General features: G+C 39.5%; 5 protein-coding genes across 5 annotated transcripts; 3 read left to right on the top strand and 2 right to left on the bottom strand.

Annotated features, from left to right (window-relative positions):
- Positions 1 to 1,947: 1,947 nt before the first annotated feature.
- Positions 1,948 to 3,064, top strand: Cbr-ldh-1 (the record flags this gene model as incomplete). The annotated part of the gene is made up of 3 exons (XM_002631268.1): positions 1,948 to 2,191; positions 2,260 to 2,852; positions 2,900 to 3,064. The coding sequence occupies 3 exons, from the start codon at positions 1,948 to 1,950 to the stop codon at positions 3,062 to 3,064; spliced, it is 1,002 nt and encodes a 333-aa protein (XP_002631314.1).
- Positions 3,065 to 4,639: 1,575 nt separating this feature from the next.
- Cbr-alh-8 lies at positions 4,640 to 6,591 on the top strand (the record flags this gene model as incomplete). Its single annotated transcript, XM_002631267.1, has 6 exons — positions 4,640 to 4,666; positions 4,863 to 4,919; positions 4,966 to 5,138; positions 5,183 to 5,690; positions 5,739 to 6,188; positions 6,235 to 6,591. 6 exons carry the CDS (start codon positions 4,640 to 4,642, stop codon positions 6,589 to 6,591), a joined length of 1,572 nt encoding a protein of 523 aa, XP_002631313.1.
- Positions 6,592 to 6,797: 206 nt separating this feature from the next.
- On the bottom strand, positions 6,798 to 8,059 carry CBG03133 (the record flags this gene model as incomplete). Its single annotated transcript, XM_002631266.1, has 3 exons — positions 6,798 to 6,979; positions 7,027 to 7,173; positions 7,948 to 8,059. The coding sequence occupies 3 exons, from the start codon at positions 8,057 to 8,059 to the stop codon at positions 6,798 to 6,800; spliced, it is 441 nt and encodes a 146-aa protein (XP_002631312.1).
- Positions 8,060 to 14,073: 6,014 nt separating this feature from the next.
- CBG03132 lies at positions 14,074 to 17,256 on the top strand (the record flags this gene model as incomplete). The annotated part of the gene is made up of 5 exons (XM_002631265.1): positions 14,074 to 14,126; positions 14,177 to 14,396; positions 15,310 to 16,052; positions 16,863 to 17,028; positions 17,077 to 17,256. The coding sequence occupies 5 exons, from the start codon at positions 14,074 to 14,076 to the stop codon at positions 17,254 to 17,256; spliced, it is 1,362 nt and encodes a 453-aa protein (XP_002631311.1).
- Positions 17,257 to 18,689: 1,433 nt separating this feature from the next.
- On the bottom strand, positions 18,690 to 23,054 carry Cbr-gpb-1 (the record flags this gene model as incomplete). The annotated part of the gene is made up of 9 exons (XM_002631264.1): positions 18,690 to 18,796; positions 19,189 to 19,290; positions 19,345 to 19,459; positions 19,540 to 19,741; positions 20,522 to 20,672; positions 20,948 to 21,026; positions 21,178 to 21,273; positions 21,320 to 21,433; positions 22,998 to 23,054. The coding sequence occupies 9 exons, from the start codon at positions 23,052 to 23,054 to the stop codon at positions 18,690 to 18,692; spliced, it is 1,023 nt and encodes a 340-aa protein (XP_002631310.1).
- Positions 23,055 to 23,428: the final 374 nt, after the last annotated feature.

Below are 23,428 nucleotides of genomic sequence, written 5' to 3' on the forward strand. Positions count from 1 at the left end.
TCAACTCCTCTCAAAAATATTTGTGCATAATTTCTTTTCAATTAGACTCGTTTTGCACAGCAGCATAATCCCGAGGCAAAAAAAGAGAAAAACCAGCTCGTTTTTCTTCTGAAAAGCAACTTTCTCGCTGGGCAGTGCACTCACTATTTGAGTCACAAAGTCTCTCCTATTTTTCTGCTTTTAGTTTGCCATTTTCTGATTTTGCCTCAAGGCATCCAGAGAGATGTCTTCATAACTTATTCATTCGGAAAAACACGAAGAGCACTCGTTCTAGAAAATTATGTAGTTTGTTATAGGCACAGGTGAATAGAAGCTACGGTAGTAGTTATTATTCTGGTACCAGGAAATTCGGAGCCGCGGAGGAGAAACGCTGGTGGCTATGGCCGAAGGTTATTTTGGAGTAACCTAAATAATTTTTATTTTCCAAGATTTATTTTCTCGATTTTCGTGCTTTGTCAGTCAATGTTTTCACTATCAAAGTTTTTTTTTATTCAGGAGTTTTTAGAGATGAAATAATAGACAAATCGACGAAAAGCTGAGAAAAACGAGAAAATAAATTTGAAAATAAAAATATTTTTAGGTTATGGTATTTGTCGTTGTGGTACCTTCGGCCACCGGCGTTTGTCTTCCACATCTCCGATTTTTGTACCACAATAATATCTTCATACGGAATTAAGTTTTTACCGTAACTGATTATAATTTGATTTCTATTCTGAAAATTTAACAGGATAACAAAAAAAGGGAAGTTATGGGATTGAAACTTCACACAGATATTTTGTGTGCTCTGAGTAAATAGAGCTTTCCTTTTCCAAAAAAAAATTCTCAACAGAAATCAAAAACTGTTCTAACCTTATAACCTAAACTTGATTATTCTAGCTGTTGAGATCCATAAACTTTCAAGTTTTTCCAAACTATTTTTAGAATGTTTCAATATCCAATTATCTTTTTTCTTCCTCTTTTTCTGGATCCAATAGCTCCCTGTAAAAGGGCGTTCCCCCTCCTTCTATGGACTCTTTCTTTTGCATCATTTTCTATTTCGAAAGCTCACAAGTCGTCATCCCCTTTGCATCATCCAGAAGGGGTGTATTTCTCTCGTGCATTTTTATTCCCTTCTAGTCCTAGATGTTCTGCTTCTGCTTCCTTTTTTTCCATCTACTCTCATTTTTCGATTATTTTCTCATAATCCGGAAGGAGTATTTGCTCCAGTAACACACATATATGCAAATCTCTCCTTCATTTCAGATTCAACACATCCAAACGACGTCTGCCGAAAACTGCTGAAAATGGCGAGGTGGGTCTTCTTCTTCTTTTTGCATGTTTTTCACGAAAGTTTCATAGTACACATGTTTTTGTTTACTAAAAAAAGACCGAACGATCAAACATCGGTTTTAGGCCATCGAGTTTTGTTATATAGTATTTAACTTTTTATTCAATCAGAAAGACGATTCATTTAGGCTGACTCTACCAGAATCTAGCCTTATTTTTCAATGAATGAAGTCGTAATTTTTCGGATTTTTAGACTTTTAAATATTTTACCTACCCATTGTGTAGGCATTGTCTTTTTAAAATTGTCTAGTCCAAAGACCAAACTATGATCTTCCGATTCTTTGATAAGTTTCTTCTCCTCCTCCCCTGCGATTTCTTTCTATCAGAATAGCCGCTGTTTTCAAAACCCTTCTTCTTCTTTTTTTTCCTTTTTTTCTGCCTTTCTGAATTGAATCTAGTCCTCTAATCGTCTACCTCTCTCTTCTTTCCACCAGCTCTTTCTGTTCTCGTGTTTTGCACGTACTTTGCACGGCTGCCCACAAGGGCCAACTCCATTCGATTTTTGAAGACACTGAAACTAGGTTTTTCTCGTTTTCTATCTCCCAAATTCTCTTTTTTTTTCTAGGTATATTCCTTAGGTCTCACTAATAACGAGCATTATCCATAAAAAATTGCTTCAGCATGGCTAGTACTATCAAGGAAGTCTTCTCCGAGATTGCTCCGGCTGTTGAATATAGCCATGGAAAGGTGACTGTCGTCGGAGTTGGACAAGTCGGAATGGCCTGCGCCTACTCGATTCTCCAGCAAAACATTGCCAACGAGCTGTGTCTTGTCGACGTTGTCGCTGATAAGCTCAAGGGAGAGATGATGGATCTCCAGCATGGTCTTGCCTTCACTCGCCACTGTACCGTTAAGGCTGATACTGGTAAGTTAGGATTTCTGATTTGAAGAAATTTATAATTCGATTTTTGCCATTAAAGTACTTTTTTGCAGACTACTCGATCACTGCTGGATCGAAGTTGTGTGTCGTAACAGCAGGTGCTCGTCAACGCGAAGGGGAAACTCGTCTCTCGTTGGTTCAAAGAAACGTTGAGATTTTCAAAGGAATCATCCCACAACTGGTCAAGTACTCTCCGGATACTTGCATTCTCGTCGTTTCCAATCCAGTGGATGTTCTCACTTATGTCACCTGGAAGCTTTCGGGTCTCCCACGTGAACGCGTCTTCGGATCTGGAACCAATCTCGATTCGGCCCGTTTCCGTTTCTTGCTCTCTGAGAAACTGAACATCGCTCCATCTTCATGCCACGGGTGGATCATTGGAGAGCATGGTGATTCGAGCGTTGCCGTCTGGTCTGGAGTCAACGTGGCCGGAGTCACTCTCCACGATGTCAAGCCAGACATTGGAGAGAAAACTGATAACGAGCACTGGGAGGCTGAAATCCACAAAAAGGTGGTTGATAGCGCCTATGAAATCATCAAGCTGAAGGGATACACCTCATGGGCTATCGGACTATCCGTGGCGAAGATTGCTCAGGGAATTTTCAGTAACTCTCGCAATGTATACGCTCTCTCCACCAACGTTAAGGTAATGATCTAATTATTCTTACCAATCGAGCATTTATATTGATTCAGGGATTCCACGGAATCAACGACGAAGTCTACCTTTCGCTCCCAGTCGTTCTCGGATCTGCGGGACTCACTCATGTCGTCAAGCAGCATCTCAATGAAGCCGAGGTTGAGAAACTTCACAAATCTGCGAAGGCACTTCTTGAAGTTCAGAACGGAATCGTTATGTAAACTACAGTCTTCTTATTGCACTCTTATTTTATAGCATACTCTCCCTTGTCACAGAATCTCATGATAATAAATAGCCGTTCTTGTCTTCTTTGATTTCGTTACATTACAGATGTTTAATATAAATAATCGGAAACATTTTCTAGTCTCTGGAGCATGGTTTTTTGTGTGGAATTCTTTTTCTAGGCGATATTACTGACTTCCACCGAAATGTATTGAAATGCATTTCGCGACACTCCTGCAATGAATTTCGGTGCAGACTTTCGCTACATGAATAACCCCCATTAACAAATATTTCCAGACTTTCATCGGAAATGGCCAAAAAGCGAAAAAATTTCGGTTGATTACCGAAAAAAATTCGGCGAATAATTTTTCGGAGCTCAGAAAGCGGAAAATTTCGGACAGAAAAAGTTTGAAAGTTTTTTCGGTCGGTTGTATTATAAAGTACTCGCAATTTATCAAAAAAATACAATTCGACACGGTATTTATTCCAGACGAGCATCGACATCCATTTTTTCGGTCAAAATTTCCGAATTTTCTCGAAGTTTGGAACCGAATAATATATATTTTTGTTTTTTTTCGGACCCAGAAACCAAAAAAAGAAGCTTTTTCGATTTTTTCGGAGGTTACCTATACGCCTTTGAAACCCCGTATGGTTACTGTAACGCAAGCGCGCTAAGATATCGCTCTCACATGGGCATGCTCCTTTAAAGGTGGTGTACGGTAGGAAAATTTATTGCATCAAAATGTGCAGAAAAGCATGTAGATTACCGTAGAACCTGTATTAGAAGTTTTCTTTAATTGAAAGGCCCCTCTAATAGTAGGGCCCTCGGGTTTGAACATTTTTATCAGAACACATTAGGCAAACCGTTTTAGCCTGCTTTTGCTTATTATTGCCTTGTTTCCCTAATGATTGTTCCTCTCATAGTTTTCATTTTTTGTAATAATGAACTTTGTTTTTTATCACATGTGGAGTCGTTCTAGAAGAATTGTCAACCTGGCTCTGATAATGTTATTGACACCCTTATCACGACGCTGATTTCTGTTCATTCACTATCTCTATTCAGGTTTCGAGACGATTGATCACGTTTCCAAGTGCACACGGGTCAAATGTTGGGCAGTTGCAGGTCTTTTCCCCCACGTGCTGCTGCTGTCTCTTATTCTCTTGCACTATTCCTTTCGCACTCTTTTCTTTTCTTCTTTTTTTTGCTGTCTCTGGGAAGCAACTGTTCTGTGTCGTCCGATTTGCCACTCCTCCCATCACCCTATCCCCTTCAAACTTTCAAGAAACAGAAACAATCAGTTGCTCTTTTTTAACTTTTCCACACGTGTCTTCACCTGCATAACCTGAATTTCTAAAAGCGGAAAGTGATCTATAATGTTTAGTTCTAAATCGTTATTTTTTCCTTCATTTTTCTTCATCCAATTCGTCGTCACCAACACGCGCTCACCTTGTTTCTATTTTTCATTCATATCACCGCCCATCTTTTTCGACGTCTTTTATTCTCTTACTTTCGTTAGTAACCAACAAGTTTCCCTTTTTTTCAGCTCTAAAACTTGTGGTTAACATTGCTCAGGATGTTGTCTCGTCTCGCTCGTGTCCAGGTAAGACTTCTGTTTTTTTTATATTCTCGACCTGGTTTAAACTTCCCAGCAAGATGCGACACGTGTGTGTTGGCTGCAGTGTCTATTTGACAGTTGGCGTTTTTCGTTTAAATGACGCAAAGAGAAAAATGGCGAGACAGAAATCAAAGAATCACCGATAAAGAAATTAGGTGTAAATCTCAATTGGTTTTTTCAGCCAAAATGCAACCAGTTCGCCTCCTTCAGCACATCCAAGTCTGCAGCTGCAGCCCCCGTAAGCTTTAATAAAAGTTTCAAAGTCATCAACGTTGGATTTTCAGACTGTTAAGCTGTGGATCGATGGACAAGCTGTTGAATCAAAGACGACTGATTTCGTTGAACTGACCAACCCAGCCACAAATGAGGTCATCGGACTTGTTCCAAACGCCACGCAAGCTGAGATGCAAGCCGCCGTCGACTCGGCTAAGAACGCCTTCAGCACCTGGAAGAACACGTATGTTAGAAGATTTCCATCGAAATAATTACCAATATTTTCAGATCTCCTCTTACCCGCCAACAATGCATGTTCAAGCTTCAGGCTTTGATCAAGAGAGACATGAAGAAGCTCGCTGAGAGTATCACAATTGAGCAAGGAAAGACTCTTCCAGATGCTGAGGGAGACGTGAGCAGAGGACTCCAAGTCGTCGAGCACGCTTGCTCTGTTCCATCCCTCATGATGGGAGAGACTCTTCCAAATGTTTCTCGCGACATGGACACCCACTCCTACAGAATCCCACTTGGAGTCACCGCTGGAATCTGCCCATTCAACTTCCCAGCTATGATCCCACTCTGGATGTTCCCGATTGCTTTGGCTACTGGAAACACCATGGTCATCAAGCCATCTGAGCAAGATCCAGGAGCAGCTCAACTTCTTGTCGAGCTCGCCAAGGAGGCTGGAGTTCCAAATGGATGTGTCAACATCATCCACGGACAACACTCGGCTGTTAACTTCATCTGCGACAACCCAGACATCAAGGCTATTTCCTTCGTTGGAGGAGATGCTGCTGTAAGTTTTTCTAAACAGTTTTTCACCGAAATCATTTGTTTCTTGTAGGGAAAGCACATCTATGAACGCGGAGCCAAGAATGGAAAGCGTGTCCAATCCAACATGGGAGCCAAGAATCACGGAGTTATCATGGCTGATGCCAACAAGGAACAGACCCTCAACCAACTTACCGCCGCTGCTTTCGGAGCCGCCGGACAACGTTGCATGGCTCTCACCACCGCAGTTCTTGTTGGAGATGCTCGCGCTTGGTTGCCAGAGCTTGTTAAGAAGGCCAAGAACCTCAAGGTTAACGCCGGATGGAAGCCAGATACTGACATTGGACCACTCATTTCTAAGCAATCCAAGGCCCGTGTCCTTCGTCTCATTGAGAGCGCCAAGAAGGAGGGTGCTCAAGTTCCACTTGATGGATCCAACGTCACTGTTCCAGGATTCGAGAACGGAAACTTTGTTGGACCAACCATTCTTGCTGGAGTCAAGCCAAACATGACTTGCTACAGAGTGAGTAATTTTGTTCAATTCTTTTTTTGAAAAATAAAAATTTCAGGAGGAAATCTTCGGCCCAGTCCTCGTTGTCATGGAAGCCGAAAACCTCAACGAAGCCATCGAAATCATCAACAACAACCCATACGGAAACGGAACTGCCATCTTCACCAGCAACGGAGCCACCGCCAGAAAGTTCACAAACGAAGTCGACGTCGGACAGATCGGAATCAACGTGCCAATTCCAGTCCCACTCCCAATGTTCTCATTCACTGGCTCCCGCGGTTCGTTCCTCGGAGATCTCAACTTCTACGGAAAGGCCGGTATCCAATTCTACACTCAATGGAAGACAGTGACTCAGTACTGGAACGAGTCGCTCACTGAGCTCAAGCCACAAATGTCGTTCCCACAACTCAAGTAAATTCAGAGGAAGACGCTTGACGCCATTCACTTCATTTCCCTCTCTCTCCCACATCCATCCATCACTTGGTTTTTTATTCTTGTTCAATGACTATTGCCATGGTTTTTTTTGTTTGTTTATAGCACATTTATCGAAATAAAAACTAATTTTTTACTAACATTTGAAAAACCACCCGTAATTAGGATTGGAAACAAAAGTGGGGACAATCACAGCTCGGAGAGAATCGTAGTTGAATTGTTGAAGTCATAGTCGAAACGTGGATAATAGCCGTTCTGATCTGCAATCTGCTTGTCTTTCTTTTTGGTCGGTTCGTCGATCTCCAGATCCGATTCTTCATCATCTTCATTATTTGAAGTTGGGTCTAGCGTAACGGCAATTATGATTATACCTGAAACTGAGAGAATACCAGAAGCTGTATTGATAACTTTATATCACCTGTGATTAAAAGAGCAACACTGATAAGTGAAACAATTAAAACTAATGCTACCGAAACGGACATCGACTGGGGTGCGCTGCTGTTAAATGGGCTGGCAACTGTTGGAGATGGTATTGCACTGTCCAGAATTCGACGCGCTTCTTCATCTGAATAAATGATAATGTTTCAGGATTTTCTCAACCATCAACAAAAATGGAATCTTGTAATCAAAAACGACATTACCGTAATCAAAAAACAATTGGTTTTTTCTCTCGGTTTCAATATTTTTTCAGTCAATTTTTTCACTTATCACAAAAATTTTAATTTTCTGACTTGTTTTGGGGAGAAACAGAAGAATCGACGAAGAATCGCACAAAAAAGGATTCCTGTTATTCTTTCCGAAAAAGTCTAAAAGTATAAACTTTTGAATGTGAAAAAATGGGCTGAAATTTGATTTGAAAAATCCGGAAAACAAAGATATTTCTAGCTTACGGTAGCTGTCGTTGTGGAACGTTCGACCACTTGTACCAGAATAAAAATGAACCACTTCTTGATATCATTCGAATGAACCGAGATAAATTAAGTTAAAATTGATAGTCGTACCTATATTACGGTACCTATACTCTTCGATGAACCGTATTTCCTCCAATAAAAGCCCACTCAAAATATACATTTTCAGCATATATCTCGATTCTTGTGGAAGATATCAAAAGGTGGTCAACTAATAAAATGTAGGTGATAGGATGATGAACATTTTATCAGTTGACAAAATTTTCATATCTCTCACAGGAACCGAGATAATTGAGCTTGAAGTTTGCGGTTTGGGTGGGCTTCTATTAGAGGAACTACGGCATCTTGAATTGAGAAATTCTAAACATCTATTGGGGATTCTCAAAAATTATTCAGACTCCTGATTCAAAATATTCAAAACCGAAACCAACCGTTCGCATCAAAGGCAACTACAATCTTTGAATTAGCATGAGATACAGCAAGATAGATGAATGCAATGAAGATGAAACAAGTCAGTAGAATGATACGGGCCACGCAACGCATTCAATCATGAGACGTTGCAGAGAGGATACTATTCTGAAAATTAGAAGATGATGTTTTGGAGTTCGATTTGTATGTACAAAGAGATTAAAAATAAGATAAAGGAGAGGTTATTCCATGTATATATTGACCCAATCAATTCGGAATTCCTCGTTTTCGCATACAGAACATATGGACTCGACGAAGCAGAACGAAGGGACTGCTCAACACGGGAGCACACTCGCACAAAAAAAAAGAGTCCATTAATTTTGCTGGGCGCCGAGAGACGGCGCCTCCTTTCTCTTCCTTTTCCTTTTCCGAGAGAAAGGAGAAACATTCTAATGATGAATAGGTCGGAAAAGAAGAGTCTAAGAAATAGAAAAAGAAGTTCAGAAAGAGAGAAGAGCTCCGTTCAGAAATTGATGGACGGTAATTGCTACCCAGCGGAAGAGGATTATCCAAGCAAACTCTTTGTTTTTAGGAAAACTCTTTGTAGGTTTTGGAAATAAAGGCTCTTTGAAGTTTTAGCCAAAAACGGCAAATATAAAGTGACAATGGAGGAAATGCTAAAATTTTCTGATGCAATAAACTAAATTAGTCCGAATTCAATTCCCATATTTTTCATGTTCCTCTTGGATGGAAATGAGGCAGACTGAATAAATAAAAAGTATCAAGAAAGAGTGAACAAGAATTGGAAGATGGACGAGTTTCGTGTCTAGGTTCACCGAAGACTAAAACTTTCCCCGGAAGGCCATAGCCGGGATGAACTAGGTTTGTGAACATAACCCAATAGTAGCAAATGTAAATTTTTGAATTACTCTGATTAGCGGACACGGTAGCCGTTGTGAACATAAACTTTGAAAAATAGGACATTTTTCTTATGCTTATAGTACTTACAGTGCACAAAAGTGCCGTTATATGATTTGTTCTAAGTAATCTGCAAAATATCGTAGACACTTTAATAGAACGCCTACTTCCTAACTTTCAAAGTTGAGCCAATTTATCTCGGTCCCTGTGAAAGATATCAGAAAACAGGAGCCAAGATACAGTACCGATCAATGAGATATACAAAAACATGTTTTTAAGTTGACACCCCTTTTTGGCTCATTTTTGTACTGAAATCGTGAAAAAAGCAGGAATCTTTCAGAAATCGGTAAATAGCTGAGAATCTAGGAATTTTTGAAAAATTCTGTAAATGCAAAACTTTCAATATAGCAGAATTCTGAAAATAGTAAAATGGCCAAAAATCAACCGAGAAGTATGTTTTTGTGTATCTTATTGACCGATACTGTACATGATCTGTATATGGGCTCAAAGTTGAAAGGAATAAGTGAAAAAAGTAAACTTGAAGTTGAAAGTTTCGAAAACTTGCTCACGATACTTCCTTTACTATACCGTTCGGTTATTCAGAAAATTCAAAAAAAGTGTGCTCTCAAATTACACAGTTGAACCAAACATTGTTTTTGAACTCAAACTTCTTTCAGATCTTTTACGCGAAAAGCAAAAAAAGGAAAGTTATGATATTCGTTGAAATGACACACATGCTGACACACAGCTCTTTTTTGTCGAGTTTCCGCCGGAAATTGAGTTTTTGAAAGTAGGAGTTGAGGAACACGTTCGCATGTTGTTTAGTCTTCCGAGGGAACAAAAAAAAAAGAGAAAAACATTTTTTTGGAAAAATGAGACATATGATCTTCTTTGAATTCTTGAAAAAAAAGAGTTGGTGCAATTTAATCTTGGCTAGGAAGACAAAAGAAACTCGACGATATAGTGGTAGTAGCAGAAGACGTTGACTAAGAGTTAGGTCAATGTAATTTCTTGAACCTTCGATGAAATTGAAGAAGAGGAGGTATGAGTGTGTGAAATATTCAAGATATGACATGAATTGGAAAGAAGAAGAAGGAAAAAAGGAAAGACAAGATGAATATATGTGGAGAAAAGGAAGACGAAAAAAAAAAAGAAGAAGCCGACTGCGGGTAGAGGAGGTTAATGGTACTTCAGAGAGGTTCCTGTGACAATCCGTTTTCAATTGGGTTGTGTCACAAAAATTAGGAAATGCGGGGAGATGAGGAAAACAACGAATTTTGAAAGCTCAGTGAAATTCTGAAAAAGGGTTCCCGATTTTTAGTATCCGAAGAATCTTGAAGAACTCCTGTTGCTTTTTAAAAGATGTTCTTATTAAATTTGTACGACCAACACACAAAGAAAAAAGAGTAAAACTAATAGGCCAGAGAAAGAAAAAAAAAATGGGTAAGTAACCGGTGAAAGTGGGTAAAGCAAACATTGGGAATTTCTTTTTCCTTTAGAATCCACTATGACTCAATAAAGGTTTTCTTTCCCTCTCATTATTCCTCAAAATAACAAAGCACAAATTGGTTCGTTAATTTTATTTGGAAAATTTGTTTGGGATAGAGAGAAAAAAGAAAAAAAACACGGTTCGCATTTTAATGAGATGTTTTGGAACCGAAGTTGGATGGATGAAAAAAGAATGATTCGTTATGGATGGGAAATGATGTGACGGAAAAGTAATTCTAGGTGAGAATATCAAGCACGGCAATGAACCTAAAATATAATGAGTTGAAAAAAAGGATAAGATAACGTAAGCACACTGATGTTTTCGGTATATTCCAAACTGCGATTTCTATTGGTTTGGAAAAACTTATTTCAACTGGAGATTCACAACGTACTTAAGAAAAATAAAACCTGGTGAAGTTGATGAAGTCGGAGATCTGGCACTTTCATAATGAAAAGTCTTCGCTTGAAATCATCGAAACTTGAGAGTCTCCAGTTATGTCGAAAGTGTTTTCAATGAATATCTTGGACAAAGTAACGTTTATGCAGTTTTTAATATGTTTGGAGATAGAAAAATTAGTTTCATAGTTTTTCAGAATAATTTTCTTAGCTATATCAAGATCTAGATAGTGTACCGTGAACACTCTAACAGAAGGCCACCCTATATTTGCACTTTGAGCCTATATATCTCGGTTCCTGTAAAAGATATTAAAGGTTGTAAATTGATAGAATGTTAATCATAATATCAGCCACATTTTATCAATTGACCACTTTTTGAAATCTTCAACAGGAACCCGAGATAAATTGGCTCGAAGTGAAAGTATGGGGTGGCCTTTTATTAGAGTGTCTACGGTACTTAATATAGACGCAAGAATACAAAGAAACCGGAAATAGTGATGAATTGGAAACATATTTTGGGTTATGAAAAATGAGTTAAACTCTTTTTCGAAAAAGCCTGGAAAATTGTTTCTATTTCAGTCTACAGTAACCACAAACCAAACGAGCGAAATTAAAATGGGGAAAAGTATTTCCATTTGACGATTCACCAACTTAATCCGATTTGCATTCCGGCGAGAAATCACTGAAAGAACAGAACTTTATCAAATTTTGACACCTATTACACTCGGATTCCACTCTTCTCCTCTCTTTGCTTCTTCTTCTTCTTTTCTTCGTTAAAACAAATTACACTTGTTCATTCCTCCAATCGAAGTCGGTGAACAACAAAAGCGAGTGTTACAAAGAAAAAAACAAAAATTATTTTGAGATATTTTGCAGAATCCAATGGGATAGATTATCCTGACTTCCAGGAACATCCAGAATTCCAAAAATTCAGAGAAGAAGTGCATTCTTGTGGGATTTTTTTCCAAGAATATGAATTCAACAAACCGGTGGAAACTCTTGTGAAAAGAAAATCGAACAATTGAAAGTTTCTGACTCACAAAAGAATAAGAAAGGACTTTATTTGGTGTTTGCGATATTGGAAAAAAGGATTCATATTGGTTTCTTTGAAAAAAAGAAAGAAAGAGAGGTAGAGGCGCAGAGATAACATATGAGTGATTGGCAAACAAGCTTGATAAGGATGATACCGAATGGATCATATGTGTGATCGATAGGTCTTTCTCGTCATTTATATCGACTAATACAAAATGAATGGAAACAATTTCGAAGGAGAAAAAGAGAGAGGATTCTCTCTTTCTCTTCCTCTCGCGTCATCATCTGAAGACCGGTTTTCTCCGTAATCTCTATGTCTCTTCATAATCAAATACTCTCTCTTATAATAGTAAAATACTTTTTTCAACTTTTCTAGGTAAAGCGGTTCTGAAACATTTGAATAAGTAGACGGGAGGATTTGTGTGGCGAATAGCTTTATGGTTTGGCCCATAAAAAGCGTTTAGGATTCCTCCTGAATACACAGAAGAGAGCTATTTCTTGTTTGTGGCTGAATTCGTTTCCGCTCTGGGATTTGAATTCCAATTCAGAGAAGAAGTCGTTTATTTCGTCTCGTCGTGTTTTTGGTAATTCGGCTCTTTGATAATTATTAAATGGAAAACAATAGGAGAGCAATGAAAATAGTCTTCAAACGCTTTCAAACTGATTTTACTGATGGGGGTTTCCAGATGCAAAAAATTAATATGGTAACGTTTAAGCTCAATTATCTCATTTCCTATGCAAGATTTCAAAAAGTTATAAACTAATAAAATGTTTGTGATATTATGATACACATTTTGTCAGTTGATCACATTTTGATATTTTTCACGAGAACCCAGATAAATTGGCTAAATTGGCGATAAAAGTTAGAGCCCTTCTATCGAATGTAAGGCGGGGTTGCGGAAAACCGTAAAGACGGCGGCTGAAAATATGAATAAAGGGTTGGCCTAGTTGGCTTTAACTTGCGTATTTCAGCAAATTTGGAACATTTTGTGACAAAAAGTACGAAATTAGATCATTAGTAATTGGACCTTAAACTCTAAAGTTTTAGCCAATTTTTAAATTGACAACGTTCGTACGCTTTTCGGCAAACTCGTCATACCAGTAATAGAAGGGTCACCTAATTATTAAATTTGAGAAAATTTATCTCGGTTCTTGTCAAAGATATGAGAAAGTTGTCAAATAATAAATTGTTTATCATTATATCACAAACATTTTTCCAGTTGACACATTTTTATACCTTACATCGAAGCCAAGAAAAATTAGCTCAAACTTGACAGTGTGGAGTCCTTCTAATACAGGCTTTACGGTTTTATGATGTTTAAATTAAGAGGTATTTTTCTATTCTTGTTTTTCGAAATTCCCTCTAGTTCGATTGCTACTTTCCATGCCTACTTCTCTCAAAAATGGTCCAAGTTCCGGAAAACGAAAAACCTGACTATGGTGTAGATTGTGCCCATTTTAACAAAACTACGATTCAGTTGTGATAAGAAGTTTTTCAGAAAGAGACACTCAAATCATCAGGAATTAACTTTGAACGATACTTTTGCTGACATTTTGTAATTCTTCGAAGTTTTGTGACGTTGGTTGGAAAACGAGCACGAGACCAAAAGATTGGCTACAATACGATGTTGAATGCAAAAAATTTAGACGGTTTAAGCAAAATTCGTCCAAAATTAATGGAAAAGTGATAAGGAAAAGATGACAGCTGTGAACAGCGGTTTGTCCAGTTGCCGGAACTTCATGACGCGTTAAAATAGAGTGTTTTCAGGTTACGGTACATTTCAAAGTGAAAAATAGATTTCAGAAAAAAAAACAATAGAAGAAGGAGGACGCTTCAAGGAAAACCGATTTGGTTTGAAAAAATCAATAAAAGTCAGCAAATGAGAAACTGAAGAACATCTGATAATAGTTAGCAGCTGCAGGCAGAAACTAATGTTTGAAGAGAGTCTCGGAAAAATTGAAGTGCATCCTCTTAACTCGTTTCTTTATTTTCTTCACCAAGACACATTGTCTTTTAAAACTTCCAGCAGATCCTATCTTTTAATTTTTTGCTCTTTTTTCTTCACGGATTCTTTCTTCCACTAGGAAAGTGGTGATGATGTAATGAAGCCCCTATCGTGAATCGGCGTCAAAAAAGGGAGAATCAGACGCGAAGATGGTCACAATCGGCTTAAAAATACAGTTGATAAGTGATGAGTCGAGATAAGAACTTTTTCAATTTTTCAACTAGACTCCTCCTCCCTCTCTATCACTATATAGTCCGGTCTAAGAACTAATTCTCGTTTCTTCTGACCATTTGTCTTATTACAAAAAAGATGGTAAGTAGGATACTTGCACTTGTGGCCTTTTTGGCTCTCGCCCATGTTTGGTAAGTCGGAATTCAAAGAATACTGTAACTGAATCTATCCTGATTTACAGTGAATTCGCCCAAATCACAAACCTTCCGGGAGCACCAAATGTCAATTTCAAGCAATACTCTGGATATTACAATGTTGGAACTAAGAAGAACCACATGCTTCACTATTGGTTCGTTGAATCGCAGGGTAATCCAGCCACTGATCCAGTGCTTCTTTGGTTGACTGGAGGACCAGGATGTTCTGGACTTTCGGCACTTCTCACCGAGTGGGGACCATGGAATGTGAGTTTCCGATGACTGAAAAGGTTACTGTATCTTGAAGAGGGAGGTTTAGAATTGTATTGAGGGAAGGTAATGTGGTTCTCGGAGAAGGATTACTGTAGTTTCTGTAAGAATTGCTATGGGTAAAAGCTGATTACAATAGCTGAAAGGAAAGTTATCGTCTAAAATTTATATGTAAATGAACTCACTATCAATTTGGTGTACTGTTTTTGGGGAAGGGATTTCATTATAAGATTCAGATACGATAGTTTAGACATTTCTTGAAAAAAAAGCCACAAGAGATCGCCGGATATCTCTTGGTACTTTTCAAAAACGATAGTGGGGTTCCAGATAGCCCTGGAGCCTTGTTTGAGTTTTTGCAAAATATCTAATATACTTACCGTAATCAGTTACCTTACAAAACAGATACCGTATTTGCTCAAATTGAGGCCCACCGTATACGTGCGCTTCGAGCACAATTATCGCGGTTCCTACGAGAGATATCAAAAATTTGTCAACTGATGAAATTCATTTCATAATTACACCTACATTTTATCAGTTGACAATATTTTGATATCTTTTGGAGGAACCGAGATAATTGAGATTAAAGTTTATGGTTTGGAGAAGATTCCAGAGATATCAAATATCCGTCAACTGATAACATATTGATGATATTATGATGAATAATTTATCAGTTGAAAATTTTTTGATCTTTTGAAGGAACCCAGATAATTGAGCTCAAAATTTTCATTTATAAAGTCGACTACTATCAGAGAAAATACGGGGAATACGGTGGAAACCAAAATATTCGAAAATTCCTGATATACTCCAATCAGCTGAATTCGGAAATGACTCAATTGTTTTTCCGGGTGTATGTATTCTTCCTGTTTTCTCTCCCAGTTCTTTTTCTCTTATCAGTTGTTTTCTTTTTCAGGTGAACAAAGATGGAGCTACTCTCTCAAACAACCCATACTCATGGAACAAGAACGCATCGATCCTGACCTTGGAAGCCCCAGCTGGAGTTGGATATTCCTATGCCACTGACAACAACATCTCAACTGGAGACGATCAAACTGCAAGTGAGAATTGGGAAGCATTGACCCTTTTCTTCCAAGAATTCACTCAATACAAAGGAAATGATTTCTACGTTACTGGAGAATCCTATGGTGGCATTTATGTTCCAACTCTTGTTCAAACCATCCTTGATCGTCAAGACCAATACCATATCAACATCAAGGGACTTGCCATCGGAAACGGGTGTGTTTCTGAGAACGAAGGAGTCGATTCTCTTGTAAACTTCTTGTACCACCACGGTGTTGTCGATGAGGCCAAATGGCAAAACATGAAGAAGACCTGTTGTCACAATGACACCGATGCCTGCCCATGGCACTCGTTCAGCGAGTTCTCATCTTGCGGAGAATTCGTTGAAGCCACCCAGCAGACCGCATGGAATGGAGGACTCAACCCATACAACATGTACGCTGACTGCGTTTCCTACAGTGCTAGTTTCCGATTCGCCATGGAATACGAGAGAAGATTCAACAAGAAGTACACTCCAGAGGTTCTCGGAACTGTTCCATGTCTGGATGAAAGTCCAGTTACTAACTATTTGAACAGACAAGATGTTCGAAAGGCTCTCGGTATTCCATCTTCTCTTCCACAATGGTCCATTTGCAGGTGAGGAAGTGGATGGTTACTGTAAACACTGTAATATGATGACCCCAAACTTTGAGCTTCTGTACCTCATTTTCAGTGAAAGATATCAAAAAAAGGTCAACTGACAAAAGGATTTTAGTGATGAGTGTAGTGATGACATTTTGTTAGTTTACCCCTTTTTGATATCTTTCACAGGAACCGAGATAAGTTGCGTCCAAATTTGAATTTAACGGTAACAGCTCCAAAATGAATGTAAAAAGTAGGGGCCTAGTGAGAGACGCAGAGAAGGAATTGGTATTTTGTGGGTTGAGCTTAAATTAGCAAAGTTTTCGCTAATTTTACAACCCATTCCAATATTTCAAAATTTTCAAATTTTCACACTTATTTTGAAGCACTAATAACGTCATACTCAAAAGCTACCGTAAACAACCTAGCCTATAGACGCCTCAACTTTCAATTTTAAGGCAATTTATCTTAGTTTCTGTGAAAGATATCAAAAAGCGGTCAACTGACAAAATATTTTTAAGATTATGGTAAACATTTTGTTAGTTGACCACTTTTTGATATATCACAAGAACCAAGATAAAATGCTTAAAAGTTGGAAGTTTGGTAGTCTGACTTTATTTCTCTAAAATTGGAATGCTTGTTGGATAGGAATGTAGTCATACGTCTAGACTTTGAGTACAACCGAACCTAAAAGAGATTATAAATTTTGTATGGGGATTTGACTTGGTGCGCTTGCAAATAATTTCAAGTACACCCAACCTTCTAGTTCTACAGTAGTCTTTATGTTTTCTCCTTAAAAAGTATGAATAATATTTCAATTTTCAGCAATGCCATTTCATACGGATACAAGAGACAGTATGGAGACATGACTTCCCGTGTTCTCAATGCTGTTAACAACAACAATTTGAAGATGATGCTTTACAACGGAGACGTCGACTTGGCTTGCAACGCCTTGATGGGACAAAGATTCACTGATAAGCTCGGTCTTACTGTTCGTTTCTTTTTTTGGCCTATCAATGAACAATACTAAATTTTCCAGCTCTCCAAGAAGAAGACCCATTTCACTGTACAAGGACAAATCGGGGGATACGTCACTCAATACAAGGGAGGACGAGTTACATTCGCCACTGCTCGTGGAGCTGGACACATGGTGCCAACTGATAAGCCAGCTGTCGCCGAGCATCTTATTCATTCATTCCTGTTCAACAAGGCTTTCTAGGGTGTATCTTTTTTCTTCGCTAATAAATATTTTCCAAAACTAACTCTTTTCTTCGGCTAGGCAATTGTTTAGAAACGCATTTTATAAGATTTGGAAATTGAAACAATAAAAAAGAATCAAAAGAAAAATAAGGATTTTTTGGGGGTTCAGGGAGAGGAGGGAGAGAATTGGGGTGGATGAGTGTTCATGTTTCAAGAAAAAAGGTTGGGAAGATTAAATAGTTTTTTGTTGTTGTTTTTTTTTGGGGAAGAAGAAGGGAGGGAAAGAGGAAAAGAAGTGGCAGCTATCCGAGTTATGTGTGTGAGAACTTTATCAAAAAATTTTGCGATCGGAAACTTACAAAATCACGGTAGAAGAAAAAAAAGTATATTCAAGGAAAGGGGTACCGAGATAAAGATGAAAAAAAAGAACAGAGTGGGACTGGAAAGGGATTGATGGGACACAGAAAGAGGTGGGGGAAAAGGGGGGGGGGTCAATTAAATTAGTGGAGAAAAGGGATGTGAAGAAGAAGAAGAAGGATGAGAAGGAGAAGATGATACCAGAAATAGAAAAAAGAAAGAAAGCTTAAATTATCGTAATAATAATTAGGTGAGTAGAGAATATCGATTTTTGGGATAGGGGAGCGAGCCTGTTGAATTGAGATAAAAAAGTGGATCTCATATTGTGCTTTTCTTGATGGGGTTTTCGAAATTTAGAACGCATTTTTTCGAGCTCGTTCTAGTCGTGATTTGAAAGTATTGTGCTCTGCGGCTCCATCAAAGTAAATTTCTGAACGCCGAGCACAATTGTTTTTTTTTCGTAGCATGAATATCATGTTAGTCGTGTTTTTTGTTGGGTAACATTTTGAGGACAGAGAGCGCATGTATATATAACTAGAATGAGAGAAAAAGAGAATTTTCAGGTGAATCGAAAAGCTTTGGAAGGGAGAGAGTGTAAAATGTGGGGGATTGGGCGTGGTGAGAAGGGGATTGTGGTTTCTATAATTTTCACATAAAAGGATTGAGAAAATCAGAAATTACATAGCAATATCAAAAAATAGACAAACACAGAAGAAGAAAAATGAAAAAAAAATAATGGACGAAAGTTATATGGGAAGAAAAAGATGAGAAAGTCGCGAGTTTTCGAACCAGAAAAAAAGTTCGAATGAACGCGGCGAGTATGTACGCACAAACGGCTGAGGACTAGAAAGGACCGAAAAAAAAGCGATGATGGAGAGGAGATCCGGACGAGCCGGGAACCGACAGATAGCGAGGATGAGTGAGAACAAGAGATTGGTGGATTTGGGATGGGGGTAAGAATATATAGAAGTACAAAAAGGGGTTGATAGCCATGAAGTGTCATCATAATTCAGAAAAGAATAATCAAACACAAGACACATTAAGAAGCCTAATGATGAGTATGTTAAGGCGTTGGTGTTTGGTGAGGTTCGGTGTCTAGTTCCAGATCTTGAGGAACGAATCCCACGATCCCGTGCACACAGCCATGCCATCCTCAGTCACTCCTAGACACGAAACTCGGTTATCATGTCCAGCGAGCACTCCTGGAAAATAGAAAATGATATTCAGATATAGAAAATGATATATTGTTTTAAAGGTGGGGAGACATGAGAAGAATAATGTTGTCGAAATTCCGTTTAAATATGCTCCTCGAGGAGTTGAACTTGTCGAGGCGAGTGTTGGAGGTGCGGCGCCGCTACCGACTGAGCTACGCGTGCAAAGAGAAAGCCGCTGCCCGATTGCATACATAAAGGCGAGGGCGACAGCTGTACGCAGAGTGACATTAGGCGTTGTACACCGTTACGGTAGAATGCATACTCTGGCCCCAAAAATCCCCCGTAAAATCTCCTGTCCCCCCACCTTTAAAGGTCTATTTGTCGATTTGAGTTTCTCTGTTTTTTTTTTAAAATGCACTTTTTCGTGCGATAAAACTCACCAGCTCTCTCCTGTCGCATCGAATCCCATACATTGCAGTTGAAGTCGTCATATCCGGCGAACAACAAGCGACCCGATTTTGAGAATGCAACACTGGTAATTCCTGCAAAACAGAAAATTAAACATCCATCAGAAATCAACGATATGAGAAACAAACCGCAAATGATGTTATCGTGAGAGTACATGGCAAGTTCCTGATCAGCGCGGATATCAAACAACCGGCATGTGGCGTCATCAGATCCGGTGGCGAACGCGTTTCCAGATGGGAAGAACTGAAAAGAACCATTATGATACCGACACTCTATGTATCTCTTTTTTCAACCCGAAGGTCTGAAAGGCCCAAAATACTCACAGCAACGGCGTTGATGTCGGATTCGTGTCCTGGGAAGGTCTGCTTGCACATTCCGTCTCTGATATCCCACAGCTTGGCTGATGCATCGCAAGCTCCTGAGATGAAAGTGCGGAAGTCTGGAGAGAGGGAAAGGGACATCACGTCTCCGGTGTGTCCAGTGAAGGCGGTGCATTGCTGTCCGGTCTCAATGTCCCAAAGAGCGCTGAAATATCAATAGTTTATCGACTTGCATTCCCTTCTTGCTTCAGCTATTTTCTGTAGTTTTTCACATTGTTATTTCGCACATTTTTGGTCTTCTAATCCGTGCACCATTTATAAGAAACAAAATGAGAGAATTCTAGAGAAATGACATACACGTTTGAAAACAAACTCATCAACATTCGACATCCGAATTTTCTCCTCTCACAATGTGTGCATCTATGTAGGCGCTTCTACTGTTGAGACCGAATCGGACGACTAGGCCGAAGGAGACTGCGTCTTCGCACTTTCAGCGCGCACCGCGTCTCAACCTTTTCATTTTCTCTATCTACAACTGCTTCTTCTTTTTCTTTTTCTTCTATGACACTGGCCGGCTAGCCATGCTGCTTCTTTTCTACTGACGATGCTCAAATTACGAACGATGGACGGCTGTCATCGAATAGAAAACTATGACTTAAAAAGGGTTTTCTCAAAAAGGATAATTATTTTAGATTTTAGTTAGACAGGATTTCTATATAATTTCCGAAAAACTAAAGATATTATTGAACTTTGGATTGTACTTCAAAGAGCACAAAATTATTGGGTTTGATCTTGTTATTTAGAAACTGAACTAGATACGTGACATATTCGAACCAGTGCTCGAGTAATCTGATATCAAAACAATGTAGTCTCACAGCTGAGGCACACCTCTTTTTCATATTTACGCGCGAGTAGAAAGGTGCTTGTGGCTGGATACAGAGTCTGATTTCAGACTTTTTTTGTTTTTAGAGGAAAGAACACCTACCATGTCATATCTCCGGAAGAAGTAACAATCTGGTTATCATCGAGGAACCGACAGCAGGATAGGTATCCAGTATGTCCTGGAAGTTCGCGAGATACCCGCACGTTTCCTTCACGCGTCTTCAGGGAGTAAATTGAGCAAATATTATCGAGACCTGAAATTAATTAGATTAATGTTCGTTTTGTAGCAGCCTCAAAGTTTTATTGGAACCTTTTTTCTTTATAGTTTGCTAATAAATCTGTGACGCCCTTAACTTCTACTCTCCTTTTAATCTCATCGACTATAATTCTGAGATTACCCATCGTTGATATCAAAAAGAGAAGGAGGATTGAGGGATACAATGAGTAACACTCAGCCCATAGAAGTCAGACACCACTAAGCCACAAATTTGAATTTTTGTCAAGGGAAAGATCAGAAGTCAGAACATACCTCCGCAAGCGACAAACGATCCTGACGGCGCATATGCACAAGTCATCACCCAGGATGATCGGAGGGGAATGGCATGGACCTGAAATCAATTCAACAATTCGAAACTGCTTCGGGCTTTTTTAGAAAACTCAAGAAACGGAGTTAGAACATTATTTGTGAAAATTTGCAAAAAGGTGCTGAGAATTTCCATTTTTTCTTTCCCATGCCCCCTAACTGGATAAAAAACTCACTTTGTTGGTGGTGTACGAGTCCCACACAATAAGCTTTCCATCTTGTGAAGCAGAAACCAAATTGCGACTATCTGAAGCCCAATGCATGGCATAAATCTGAAAATATAGAAGTTGCTTTCTGAAATTAGAAAAAACAACGCACCTTGGCTAAATGTCCCCTAAGTGTACGTCTCGTCCTCATCTGTATGCGTCCAATCGGCTCCAGATTTGAAGCCACGGTAGCCAGTGTTGTGTCATTTGCTGATTTCCGGGCTTCCTAAATAGTTAAACGATCATAGTGTTTTTTTGTTTTTATTTCTGGTTTGATTAAGTGTTTCATTATGTTTATAGATGTTCTTTGAAAGGTGCTGCCTTGACAAAAATTGACATTGGCAATGAAAAGGGTAAAATTTCAGCTTTTTCAAAAATCGTTCCTGGTAATCGATTATCTCTAACAACTGATTGAATTTGTTACTTTCAAGTTTCAAGGTCACAAAGATTTTCAAGTTTCGTCTGCCCAGATATAAAACTATTCACAGATACATATTGGTATAAGATTTTTACCGTTTGTGTATTTAGTTAAAATAAATACTTTCCCCCATTTTGAACTTATGAAGTTGTCGAATTCTTTGGATAATATGTTAAAGCCTAATGAATCTAGATTTGAAACAAACATTTTCGTTTATTGCTTTTTTCTGTATTCAAAGTTTGCAGTTCTGATTATGTGCCATCTTTCTTGGTTTTCCGTGTCATAAATGTTCAAAACTCGACAAACATTTTCTTCACTTTTCATTAAATGCATCCTGATCATTCTTTAGTGCACTTCCTCTATTCTTGCAGCCTTTTCGACCCCTTCCAGAACAGATATGTGGAGAGGAGTGAGAGAGAGCTCCACCGGATTCTCTCAAACTCACACTTTTGGAAGCTTCGAAGGCTTGTGGCTAGCGCAACATTCGGTGCGCACATCCATGTGCGTGTAGTGAGTCTCTGCATCTAATACATAAGGACTCCTATCTCTCGGGCCTCTCTGCCTAACCTCGGTCGAGGAGCCACCACCAATTCTAGTGAGCGCGATGACAACGACGGCGCACAGAGCCCTCAAGGGAAAATGGCGCACTGGGACATTTTCTGCGTCTCTTCAAGGAGTGAAGCTCGCGCAGCAAAAGAGAGTTAGTCCCTCTTTTTTCTCTCTCCTCTCTGGCCAGTCGGTGGCTCGCCAGAAATTGAGAGCATTCGGCGGGCCCGTGAAAAGAAGCAGGCAAATAGCATCCTACTGCTTGAGACGCCGAGAATCTCACATTAGGCAGCCAATCTATTCTCCTCGCTTGCTTCTGCCCCAGCTTCTCGTCCGTCTCTACATTTATCGTCAATGCCCCCCACCAACCGGGGCGACCCTATTGGCCAGTGGCTCGCTGCCGCCGACTGCGTGGAGCAACAACTTCTTCTACGCCATCACCAGTCTTATACGGATCGATATTTTGCAGCGAGATAGAGGAAGAAGCAGAAGACGTCTGCGGTAGGGACGACGCGCGGCAAAAAGCAAGAAGGGGACGTCCGTGTTATACACATCCAGTGCAGTAGCACGTCCCTCCATCTCTCGTCCGCCAAGTACGGCAAAAACAACGCTACATAGCGACGACGGCGGGAGAGCGCTCCGCTTCTTTACTTATTACCAACAATTTGTGTATGTATGTGTGTATAAATATATAAATGTGTATATTTCTCATATTTCAACGAATACTAAACCACTTAGCAAATGGGACGAGATTTTTGAGGTTACTTTAAACACACACCTGGTTTTTGAACTAGGGTTTAAAGAGAAATGCGGGGGATATACTCACTCGAATCTGCGACTTCAGCTGTTCAGCCTCCTGTCGAAGTTGGTCAAGTTCGCTCATCTTGAAGGCGGCGTGTGCTCCGGATGGTACTGATGGAAGTATCGACGGATGCGGCTGCGGCTAATGCTGCTCCTGGTCGATGTTCGCGTTTCGACGGCGGCGCTGCTCTCTTCGTCGTCTTGGTGGCGTGTTCTTGCACTCGACAACTGCCCTGCAAAAAAAAATAACTGATGCAGTAGCACTACTCTGATATATGGAAGTTCCGTTTCCAGTTAAGAAAATTATGAATGAAGTAAATCGAACATGCGCAAAATAAGTAAAACGGGATATAGTGGAATAGGACGGAAAGAAGGGAACGAGACAATCGGGGACCAGAAAAAAGAAGGGGGCGCCGGCAGGAACACAATGAGCAAACGCCGACAACGAGTGGTTTC

The sequence above is a fragment of the Caenorhabditis briggsae genome (genome assembly GCF_000004555.2).
Source record: "Caenorhabditis briggsae complete genome, chrII, whole genome shotgun sequence".
NCBI lineage: Eukaryota > Metazoa > Nematoda > Chromadorea > Rhabditida > Rhabditidae > Caenorhabditis > Caenorhabditis briggsae.